At 46.5% G+C, this 12,669-nt stretch overlaps 1 protein-coding gene across 1 annotated transcript in view; it reads left to right on the top strand.

Moving 5' to 3' along the window:
• Positions 1–4,497: 4,497 nt before the first annotated feature.
• Positions 4,498–12,669, top strand: part of LOC306925103 (zinc finger protein 516-like) — a gene marked incomplete at its 5' end in the record, with an annotated part of 15,594 nt that continues 7,422 nt past the window's right edge. Inside the window, 2 exons of the mRNA XM_079503782.1 lie at positions 4,498–4,516; positions 5,705–7,225. Of these exons, the coding sequence (XP_079359908.1) occupies positions 4,498–4,516; positions 5,705–7,225 (1,540 nt within the window). The remainder of the gene's footprint in view (positions 4,517–5,704; positions 7,226–12,669) is intronic.

The following is a 12,669-nucleotide window of genomic DNA, read 5'->3' as shown; positions in this document are numbered from 1 at the left end:
CTTGATGCCACAACACACACAACAACAAAAGAGAGCTGTGTTCTCCAATAGAGCTACGGCTGGGGTGGACTTCCTTCATGGTAGTAAATGTAGTGTGAAGTGTTCTCTCTCTCTCTCTCTCTCCCACTACATGATTGTTCCAAAGTCATGGGAGACTGGGAAATATCCTGCAGTCTGACGTCAGGGATTGATTCTAACGAATGTTTATCCGGGGCTGTGAGAGACTTAGATAGAAAAAACACCCCGGCCGGACCAGTGTGAACGGCTGCGGGGGCAAAAGGGAACTCGCAGCCTCAGAAGTGTGAGTAGAGCCGTGCTTATACAACAAAGCTGTGCAGGGCCGGCCCAGGGCGGGGCGCAGGGCCGGCCCAGGGCGGGGCACAGGACGGACTCACAGGGCCCAGGGCGGGGCACAGGACGGATTCACAGGCTGACTGACTGGCACACTCAAGTGAACAGAAAGATCTACTATCTCATACAACACCAAGGACTTAATAATCATGTTTCTCGTGAACTTCCGTAGCGCCAATAACGTCTTTTCTGTGTTTTTTTTGCATTCTATAAATTCATAATCATAACAATATTGGCTTACATATCGTTCGCATATCGTTCGTGTTTGTATGTTACTTTAGGTATAACATGGTGCCGTACCTGTGTGGGACCTCATGTGTGTTCTCAGGTGGCTGGGTTGACTGTAAGCTCTTATCTCGTCAGAAAGCGGAATATCCCTATAGATTCACACATGCACGCACACACGCACGCACACACACACACACGCACACACGCACACGCACACAGAGAGAGAGAGAGAGAGAGAGAGAGAGAGGAGGGAGAAAGAACACACAAATATAGTTATTTGATACATTTGATTGAGATCTATATGTGATACTCAGATACGTGAGTAGATTGACAACCACATACAACTGCAATCAGCCATAGCGGCCGCTGGTACAACCAAACCTCTGGTTTAACAATAAGCGCCAAAGAAACATTGAGAAGAAAAATGCATGCAAACAATCGGAAAACAAAAAAAAACATTAATTTGTGGATGCTGCTGCCGTATCCAACACGGTGGACACGCGTTACAAACAGTGAAACAGCACGCTAAAATACCTTTCAGAAACCACTTGATTCAACAAATGCAGTGCAGTAACATCATCTTGATTCATATTTGATCATCAGTACTGCCTGGTTTGATCTTTTTTTTATTACTTTGAGGCACTCATTGTAGACGCTTTGCCTGAGAGGAGGAGTGCTCATAGGTGGGTAGGAGAAGTGCAGATAGTGGGTGTCTGTCTCTGGAGGCTCCAAAGCTCCATGCAGTTCAACCCCCGATCCCTGTGATTGGCTGAGGCGCACGCAGCCCTCCACTCCACGCAGTGTCCCGCCTCCCTTTCCTGTGAAATACCTTTTGATTTCAGCTTGACTTAAATGATCTATCTCTCTGATCATCCAACCAACCAACCACATGGATTTTTAGCATACATTAGCAACCAATCAATCTACCAGCGGTCTTCTGTCAATCTAATTATTCATTGACTGATACCTAATCCTTAATGTTACCTGTTGTTAGTACTTTGACTGTCACTCATCCACTATTCTTACAAACCAGCCAGCCAGGCCACCAGCCAGCCAGGCCACCAGCCAGCCAGGCAGGCTGTCTCATGTATGAGCGATTGGTTATTTATAGAGTCACCTCGCGATGGAGAGAGAGAGAAAAGGCAGGCGGTGGAGAGGCAGAGACACTCAGAGGACACACACACCATGTCCCAAATGACCCAGTGTCCCTTTCCCCTAGATACTTAAAGACTCATTTATACTTGGTTGTGTGGCAGTGTAGCTCGCTTAAAGCGTTAGTGTGTGTAGGAATGCGAGTAGGCCTACCATAGCAATACAAACACAATAGCATGTTAGGCCGCTTAGCTGTGGTAGAAGAGGTAATAACATTTTTATTTTTTGCCAGGTGCTTGAAAAGCGCCTGGATTACATTTGCTACTACCTCTAGTAGTGACTGTAGTGGACACTGTTTCATGATTGGCTGCCTCGTCTCTAGGCTGCCTCTAAAGCCAATGGGAGACTTACCCATAAAACCCATAGTCTGAACGGTATAAAACCCATACTCTGCCACGGCACACACACTGATTATACTGTAGATGTTCATGAGCGATAGCTTTCTGCACCTGGCAGTTATAACTGAGTCATTCTTGTTTACTTAAAGCTGCACTGTGTAACCTTCCTCTTCTACCCTGGATTTGAACCCGGTTTCCTGTTCAAGTGCTTTTTTTTTCTCTTTCTTGCTTTTGTCCCCGAGCCTGCCTGCTTGCTCAGGGGATAAATTGTATCTTGATTGTCAGGTCAAACTTTGTGTCAGATCCTGTGTTTAGGTGAGACAGTTCGGGACACATTATAAGAACACAATATAAAAAAATACTGTTTTTACAAGTATAAGGCCTGTATTAAAAATTGTACTTGAGTAAAAATACAAAAGTAATGGCATCAGAATATACTTAAAGTACCAAAGTAAAAGTACTCAATCTTTCGAAAATATCAGATCTAAATATCAGATCTACATAGTCAAATTATTACAAACAAAATGGCTATGTTTTAAATTATAAAAATACAAAAATAGATCTTAAGTGGCTAATGTATGTTTTGCATTATATCATCTAAATCTGAAAGGTAACTACGTTGTAGTACTAACTAAACCTGTCATTTAATTGTAATGGAGTAAAAAGCACATTATTTGCCTCAGTATAAAGTAATGAAAAATGGAAATACTCAAGTAAAAGGACCTCCACGTTTTAGTTAAGTACAGTACTTAGCACTCAGTCACTTTCCACCACTGCTTTTAGGCTAATCATTCTATTGAGTGATGACAATGCTTTGATGACACATTGGCTCTGTCCACGGGTATTTCTAGAAGAGTAGGCCGGCTGCTTTTCATGTGAATCAGCCGCCCGCCCTCGCTTTTCAGTGTAATTGATGTATTAGATGACACGAGGGGGGCCTTCAAGGTGTGCGGTGATTAGACGGAATGCTAAGTTCCTGTGAAGTGGCTTGATGCGCAGAATTGCCAGGAAGCTGGCACCATGTCTGCTGTTGAAAATGGTTACAAGGAAGAAAGCACCGAAATCTCACCGACATGTTCCAACCAAGTCTTCATCAGGCTCCAGCAAAGTGAACAGAATGTGCAGCATTTTCATCCAACTTCTTTATGGTGCTCCGTGCATTTTTAAGTGTGGCTCAATTTTAGACTTTTACCTATAATGTAATGACAAAAGAACACACTTCACTTCACCTTGAACAACTGTACTGTCTGCAGTGAGATTAGGACATTTGTCATCAGATTTTCACAGGCAGAGATTCATTCATTCATTCTGATTTAAGATGTCTGTCCCCGTGCTAAACGTGCTTGTTGCCTGCCTGTGTTTCTGCCAGCTCTGTCTGTTCACTCTTGTGTGAGAGATAGGTGTCACTTCAATGACACAGCCTGTTAGCACTCCAGTCTTAATTGCTCCTGCAGCCAGGGCTGTGCAACGCGTGCATTTGCATGTCGGTGTGTGCGTGCGTGTGTGCGTGCCATATGCATGTACTTGTGTTTTCTTGTGTGTGCGTGCACGCACAGGTGAGGAAGAGAGTAGCAGCCACTGCAGGACCGATAGAGAGAGTGACCCGTGACCGCCTTCTCCTTGTTTACCTCACTCACATTGAGGTTATTTTCCTGCATGCTTTAGTTTCCTCCCTGGCAGTAGCCCAGGGAAGGCAGGCACAGGTCTCTGGGAACCACAGAGAGCTTCTCCCTCCAGGAATAAAGATAGATTGACTCGAGCTATAGGAGCTGATACACAGGAGAAAGGCAGGAAGGAGAGGAAAGGTTAGAGGGCGAGAGAAAGTGAGAACATACTGTTGTGTGTGTGTATATGTATATGTATATATATATATATATATATATATATATATATATATATATATATATTTAAACAACATAAATCTTAGTTCTCTGTGATGCCACTCTACCCAGCCCGGGGGCGTAGCCTTGGCACCGTGGTAGTGGTACGTGTGTGTTGGCCACTGCACTGGTGTGCCAACAGGAAGGCAAATGGAAAGCAGATGGCAGGTTACTGGTCAGAGAGAGAGAGAGAGAGAGAGAGAGAGAGAGAGAGAGAGAGAGAGAGAGAGAGAGTGTGAGTGAGTGAGTGAGTGAGTGAGTGAGTGCGTGCGTGCGTGCGTGCGTGCGTGCGTGCGTGCGTGCGTGCACATGAAGCAAGGAAAAGGCTGGTTACATTTTGTTGCTGTTTTGGGTTATATGTTGAAGGTTGCCGTAAAGGTCTAGCCTAGGAGGACAAGCCTTGATATGAGGGTTCAAGTGTCAATGATGACATGCAACCCACACATGCACACCATATGGGTTGAAGCTGGCATGCCTGTTAGGAAGACCATATTGAATGATGAAACGTGGGTGTGAGATGAGATCTGTCTTTGTTAGGCTTTGGGAGGATGTCGTGCTTCCCGATAAGTCAGGTAGAGCATGTGTGCCACCTTGTGGCGAACTGGTGGAAACACACTGGACCAGGGCCCATGAAGGAGATGCATACAGTTACTGTTACAGTACATATCAGTGGGAATTGTGTTGACTAAGACTAAGTCGACTAAAGATCGCCGGTGGTCCTTGAGGGGGTTCCAGGTGGTCCCCAGCAAAATGACGGAGAGTTGGTAACCAAATGGAGCCTTATTAGATCTTTAACTCTTGAGAATGTAAAATGAAACCAAATGGACCTTGATGGGTCCATTTGGTTTCATTGTACGCTCTCAAGAGTTAAATTATTGTACCTGTATTAGGCTAGCTACCTCATTTACGTCTATACACAATTATTAGAGCATGTAAAATAATTGTCATTTTGATTCATTCAACGTTTGCCTGTTATCTCTCCAATGGTACCACATCAATACAGCATGGAATCGTGGACAAAATACTATCCAAACGACAACAAAATATTCTTTAGTTTTGGGTCTGAGAGGCTAAATGTCATCAAATGGAGTTCTGTGGCTCAAATGTTGAATAAATAATGGGCCTTGATATGAAAAAGGATGAAATTACTCTTTGAGAACTGGTGGATGATATACCACATATGTTTTATAGATCTGATATTCTCCATTCTTTATGCCAAGTTGAAAGCAGCTTTTGCGAGGACGGTAACACTGACCAGATCAATACTGACACCAAGTGGCTACTCGCAAAAACTACATCTGTGAAGAACAATACTTAATATTGATTGCCACGGTGTGCGGTGGGACTTTGTGATGTTACCACAAATTACTATTTCAATATGTACAACTAAACAAAAAGTTGTGAAGTTCTGTTTTCTGTCTTTACTTTGTGCACACTAATTTCTCAATACAGTGGCACATTCTATACCTTTAAAATCTTTTTTTTAAATATCATTTTCAACCTGCCATCCCTATTTCGGGCATGTCATTGTAGACTAAATTATAAATCATTTCATTCATTAGTTAGATAGTTAGTTATATATGCATTTTTGTTATGAATACCCATTCATGTGCCTTCGGGCACAGAAAATGTGAACAACACTGACTTAGATATCTTGTAGGTACTTTGCATCTCATTTTGAGGATAGCAGGAAAACCCTGGTTCATCTTTATTTTTCACATTTAGTTATTTATGTTCTTTTGTCTTCCTCCACAGATGAGAAGCCTTACGTCTGCAGCCTGTGTGACTTTGTGGCCACAGACTCTTCGTCCTATCTGTCTCATGTCCGTGTCCAGCACCCAGCCGACCACGACAGTAGACCCAGCCCGGCTCCCAGTAAACCCAGCCCCACGCCCAGCCCCACGCCCAGCCCCAGCCCCAGCCCCAGTCCCAGTAACAGTCCCAGTCCCAGCTCCAGCTCGGACAAAGGCCACCCCAGTGGCTACCCCAAGCTGAAAATGGCCCTTCTCCAGGGGTTGCCCAACGCCGCCGCAGCGCCCTGCCCTTACCTCTCACCCCGCTCCTCTGTGGACAAACCTCCTGGCCAGTCGTTGCCGCCCTCTGACCCCAGCCTGACCCCGCTAGACCTGTGTCTCAAGGCTGAGGACCACAGAGGCCCCTCCTCCCCCGTGGCCCTGGACAAGAAGGGCCTCCCCAGCCACAAGTGCTCCTTCTGCTCCTACGCCTCCCGCTACCCGGAGGTGCTGTGGATGCACCAGACGGTGTCGCACCGCATCAACAGCAGCAGCTCCTCCCTGGCTCCTAAATGGGCCCTGAAGAATGGCCTGAAGCGCCCCAGAGACGGCTCCTCGTACGCCAGACGACGCACGGGTCCCCCGCCGGTGCTGGAGGGCAAGGAGTGTCCCCCGCTGCCTCCGGTGGTCCGCACCCCTCGCACCCAGCCCCCATCGTACTCCAGTGAGACCCCGAAGAAGAACAAGCCCACTGGTAACCCAAGCAATCCCCCCTCCTCCTCCTCCTCCTCTTCCTCCTCCACCCCTTCCTCGAGAGGCTCCTCGTCCGGCGCAGGCTCCCAGGCGGCGAGGCATGCCATGCGGCCGGTCAGCAGTGGCGGCAGCAGCCGGCCCCCAGGTGACCACCACCCGTCTCACTCCAGACCCAGGGTGGATCTTTACCCCCGGGGAGGCTCCTCGTGCTCGGCCAGCTCCCTGGAGAAGAGCACGGCTGGCGTCTCCCAGCGTCCCTCGGCGCCCGCCGCCGGTTCCACATCGGGGGCCAGGCTGGCGGACCGCTACATGATGCCCCAGGAGGGCCTGGGCTTCATGCTGTCCAGCAAGCATGGCTTGGCAGAGTACAGCCGAGCCAGGAGCTCCCCTCAGCCCTCCAAGAGCCTTCATCAGCAGCATCAGCAGCATCATCAGCCACATCAGCATCATCAGCCACATCAGCATCATCACCAGCCACATACCAACTCCCACAGCCAGGCGCGAGCAGGCCTGTCCAGGCCGAGCACCATCACCCACAGCTCTTCAATAGGTCACGGCTACGGGACCTCCTCGCAGACGCACGGCGGCGCCCTCCAGAACTCCTGCTCTACCTCCTCCTCCTCCTCCTCCCAGCCCTCGGGAGTGCGCGGGGACGTGAAGCAGGAGTCCATAGCGGAGGCGCAGGAAATGCCCATTGACATCCTCAGCTTCCTCAAGAACTACAGCCCCCACGAGCTGGCGGCCCTCTACCACCGCTGGGGCGCTGCCAACGCCCTGCTGGACCCCACTGGTAAGGAGCAGGCTATCCATGTCTCTAAACGCACTAAACCTGTGTGTGTGTGTGTGTGTGTGTGTGTGTGTGTGTGTGTGTGTGTGTGTGTCTGTGTGTGTGTGTGTGTGTGTCTGTGTCTGTGTCTGTGTCTATGTGTGTGTGTGTGTGTGTGTGTGTGTGTGTGTGTGTGTGTGTGTGTGTGTGTGTGTGTCTATGTGTGTGTGTGTGTGTGTGTGTGTGTGTGTGTGTGTGTGTGTGTGTGTGTGTGTGTGTGTGTGTGTGTGTGTGTGTGTGTGTCTATGTGTGTCTGTGTGTGTGTTGTGTATAACTCGGGTACAGAGTAGGGTATTTCGGTATTTTGGTCAGACTGGCAGTTGTCCAGAACCAAAACTCCACAAATGTCTTTATCAGTCTGTGTCCTATTCTGTCCTATTATTTATATATGGAGGTCGTTGAAGAGTGCACAGAATCTCTGGGTGTGTCCTCTGGAACCACCTGGCGGATCGACTAGATTTGGTAGATGGGACATATCCCTGATGTAATCAGAAAAGAAATTGCAGCCGTCCCATTTCAAAGAGGCAGTTTGACAAGTGTTAACATGGTCGACAATTATTTGCCTACAGAAGCGCATACTGTAGATAATATCAATATGAAAGGCTAGCCGTGCTGTATATAAGGTACCTTGACATCGTAGGCCGCTTGGCGATTGTATGCAGGATTTTACTGAGTGAGAAGCACATGATTTTGAGTTTTCGAGTTGAAAACAAATTAAAACATTTTTCAAAAAGAAATTCATGAATTGAAATGAAAATCATCAAAGAAATTCCCTAAATTAGACGAAACAAATCCGCAAACAGATCTGCAAGCTCGCAATGCGCCGCGAAGCGACACATTGTGAGCTTGTAGAGCTGCTAGTTTGGGTCTCGGGTAAACATCTGATTTCTGTGAAACACAGAGCAATCTTTGTTTCACAAACGTTTGAATTAGATCAGGGGTGGTCAACATTGAAGATGGAGAGGGCCACAATAGTTCCACACTCACTCCAGAGAGCCACATTGCATATTACTGTCGTAGAAAAAATTGCCGATCTACAAGCTCAAAACGTGTCATAGTGCGACACGTTTAGAGCTTGTAGATCTGCTACTTTTTTTTATTGGAATCCTGAAAAGTAACCTTGCAGTGCAGCTTTACTCAAAGCATTCTAATTCACTCTTAGTGATTTAGAATGAGACAGTGGTGGAAGAAACCCTGCAAGCCAAATTGACGTCATGATGACATCCTCCGGTGACATTCAGGACTTTAAGGACTAGGCCAGATCACAGCCCATATGGGGATGATCTTTACTTACTTATTATTTCCATAATATAGCTTATTCTGGGCCAGATCTGACTATTTATGATAATGACTTAAGTTGATCTGGCCTCAATCGGATTCTCTCTGGATGTCCGTCTTAGTGGGCAGACTTTATGTTGGTTGAAATCAGGTGATATTCTGGGCCAGATGGGACTAGTCTTGGCCCCAATAGAGACGCCACTAATTCGTCCAGGTCCTGACCGTGCTCGCTGGGAATACTTTATAGAGATTTTACTTCAGTAAAAAAGAAGTTACTAGAGTAAAAGTACAAAAGTATATTAGAGTTCCGAGACAAAGTAATCAAGTGTTTCAGAATAAAAACAAAACAAAACAAAAAAGCAGATCTTCAAGATAGGTTAATGTAGGCTAGATGAATGTATATTTTAGAATAGCCAAAGTACAAAATAGGGCTTGATTGGTTAATCTATGTTCTCTAATAATAATAACAATATAAATCTGCAAACTGTAGCTAAAGTTGTCAAATAAATGTAGTGGAGTAAAAAGTACAATATTTGCCTAGTAATAAGTACCGTGAGATAAGTACGTAACATACATACTCTACTTTAAGGCTGCACAATATATCCTTATCGTATCGTTATCGAGGTATGAACATGCACAATATCAGTATCGCAAAAAGGCAACGGTATCGCGATATAGATATATCGTCGACATATCGATATATTGACGATATATCGACAATATATCGTCCACTTCTAAAGCCAGCCCTCTGTTTTAGCCAGTGCCCCTCGGAAAATAAACCATCACTCCGTTTGTCCCTCTGTCATGTCCTGTTGGTGTGTGTGTCTATGGTCCAGTACGTTAGCAAACACAATAATGTTTAGTTTTCAATGTCGCAACACTTAAAGCTGAAGTGCCGTGATTTTTTTCCACCCTAAAACATGATCATCAGGTCTTATTGTTATATATGGAGGTATATTTTTTTTCAAAAAAGTGTAAAGTATTTGTTAAAATGTTGTTTTTCTGTGGGCACACCCACCAGTTCATTAAGTATGCCTGGTTTGCCTGGTGGGTGATGGGTGGTGATCCACCTGAACTGACGCCGCACCCACAGCTGTAGTTGTATGATAAAGGGGGAGGGGTTAGGGGAGGGGCTGATAGTGTGATGACACTATATTACTGTTTATTTCTTTGCCCCGTTTGACTGTCAAGGGTTCAGCCTCCAGGAAGAAACCCTAAATACAAAGTTAATACACCATTGCACCTCATAAACACATGAAAAACTGGAAAAATACAAAAATTGTGGCACTCCATCTTTAAAATATAGAATATGACATGACATTTTAACGGTAATATCGTGTATTGAATTGATATTTGGCATAAATACTGAGGTATGAAATGCAGCCTTACTCTACATATAACTAGTACAGTGTTTCATGTCTTACTCTACATATAACTAGTACAGTGTGTCATGTCTTACTCTACATATAACTAGTACAGTGTGTCATGTCTTACTCTACATATAACTAGTACAGCGTGTCATGTCGAGGATCAATGGCCACATGTCAAGAATTGTTGGGAAACCTTATTGGTTGATTGACAGCTGATATAATTCTGCAAACCGATATGATATGCAGTGCACAAAATGTCAAAACAATACTCTGATATGCATGCACGCACGCACACACACACACACACACACACACACACACACACACACACACACACACACACACACACACACACACACACACACACACACACACACACACACACACACACACACACACACACACACACACACACAGCATTCATGCAGGTGCACTCAGACAAATAAATCCAACATCTGGCTGACAGACACAGACATTTCGTGACTCCAAGTTGTGAATAATGAAAAGGAGATGCATTAAAGCACACCACACACACTCCACACCACACACACCACACACACTCGCACATGTGACGTTTTTAACGTTTGTAAGGTGTGATAAAAGGCTGAATCTAGGGCAGGGTGTGTGTGTGTGTGTGTGTGTTAGTGTGTGTGCGTGCGTGCGTAGAGTATGTGTGCCCATATGCACATGCTTGTATAGGATTCTAGATCAGTCGTTCCCAAAAGACCCAAAAGAGAAATCAGATGTTTACCCAAGACCCAAACTAGCAGCTCTACAAGCTCACAATGTGTCGCTTTGTGCATTGCGAGCTTGCAGATCTGTTTGCAGATTTGTTTTGTCTAATTTAGGGAATTTCTTTGATCATTTTCATTTCAATTCATGAATTTCTTTTTGAAAAATGTTTGAATTTGTTTTCAACTCGAAAACTAAAAATTAGCGATTTCTTTTACTAGTTTTTGTGGAAATTTTTAGAAACTCTTTTAAAATAATAATTAATGACAAAGTTTATGAAACAAAACAATAGGGATATTCTCTCGCGACCCAACAATGGGGTTCTAGCTGCAAAAGAGAGTGTGTGCTTTCACCGGGAAAGATGCGAGGCTTGATTTACACTTTGTTGCGTGCCGATGCTGCACACCGAAAATAGCCAATCTACAAGATCACAGCGCGTTGCAGCGGGGCGCCTTGTGAGCTTGCTATTTTCGCTGTGCCACACCGGCGCGCGATGAAGTACAGATCAAGCATGAGAGAGAACCTTTGCTTTCTCTCAGGGTCTTGGAGGCATGCCTAGTCCCCAATTCTCCCAGAAAGCTGTCACAAACTGTTTAGGTCAGGGTTCCGCCTGATGAGAGACTCACACAGACAAGGATGGAGAGAGAGAGAGAGAGAGAGAGAGAGAGACAGAGACAGAGACAGAGACAGAGAGAGAGAGAGAGACAGAGACAGAGACAGAGAGAGAGAGAGAGAGAGAAAGAGAGAGAGAGGTGTGGGGGCAGTATAAGTTGGGTTTGGGGGTCGGTTGGGGTTGCTGCATATACATAGCGTGAGATAAAGCATGATAATTACCCCACCAGCTGCTTCAGAAATGGCCATTACTGAACATTCCTATAATTTGCCCACTTTGGGCTGGAGTTCGTAAGGTCATCGTGCAGAGCCAGGGGTCAGAGACAACAGCCCCAGAGCGGACGCCGTGACATCACTGTCACCCGTCCAGGCACATATCATCACGCTCTGCCTTAGCCCTTTGAGTCACATGCTATAAAGTGACCTTTCCTGAGCAACCCAGGCTCCTCTCTCGGTAGCGCGTGTGCGCGTGCGTGCATGTGTGTGTGTGTGCATCCATAACACTATGTGTGTGCGTGCATGTATATAATACACATGTGTTTGTGATATTCGAGATTGTGACATTCGAGATTTGTCGTGCCCGTGTCTGTTTGCGTGCAGAAGCGCAAGTGCACTTTTGCATGCATCCATCCATCCATGCATGAATGATGGTGTGTGTGTGTGCGTGCGTGCGTGCACTTTATTTCTTGTCTTTCGGCGTGGAGGGTGGTCGTTGGGTGCAGTTGTGTCTTGTCTTTCTGGAGCGCGTCACGGTGAGAAGGGCTGGCAGCTCATGGTGGTCGCAGAGTATCCAGAGGCTGCAGCGCTAGAGAGCTGCCAGAGAAGCTCTCTGTCACCCTCCGTCCTGTCCTGCTGTCCTCGCCGCCTATAGCGCCGCACCAGCGGGCACTGCCATGCAGGTACATGCCAAGCCGGTGCACGGGCACGTGCGTGGACGGGGGTCGAGGGGGGGTGGGGGGATTGATGGGGAGTGGAGAGAGACGGAGGACAGAGGACGGAGGATGCTTATGCTGCATGGACCCCCCAGGCAAGTTATCTGCCAGCAGGAGAGGTCACAGGAGTGCGTGTGTGTGTGTGTGTGTGTGTGTGTGTGTGTGTGTGTGTGTGCGTGCCTTGAAACCGCTCGTCCTCCTGATGTCCCTGTTGCATTGTGCGTCAGTGGGAGATGCGGCAATAGCAATGACCAAACACACACACACGCACACAGACACACACCTGACATGTGACACACGGGCGGCCGAGCGGGCACATCACAGCCGGGGCGTTTTAATTGGCTGTAATTTATGCGGCGTGTGTGTGTGCCGCGTGTGTCTGGCTGTCAGGCTCTGAGATGATGCTGTGTGACAGCTGCAGTCCAGCCCCCGGAGCGAGCCGCCCATAATGACACATTAGACATACTAATGATGCCTGCGCTGG

The sequence above is a fragment of the Electrona antarctica genome (genome assembly GCF_951216825.1).
Source record: "Electrona antarctica genome assembly, chromosome: 6".
Classification (NCBI taxonomy): Eukaryota; Metazoa; Chordata; class Actinopteri; order Myctophiformes; family Myctophidae; genus Electrona; species Electrona antarctica.
Note: the sequence above shows the minus strand (reverse complement) of the source record. Positions and strands in the feature narration are given on the sequence as shown.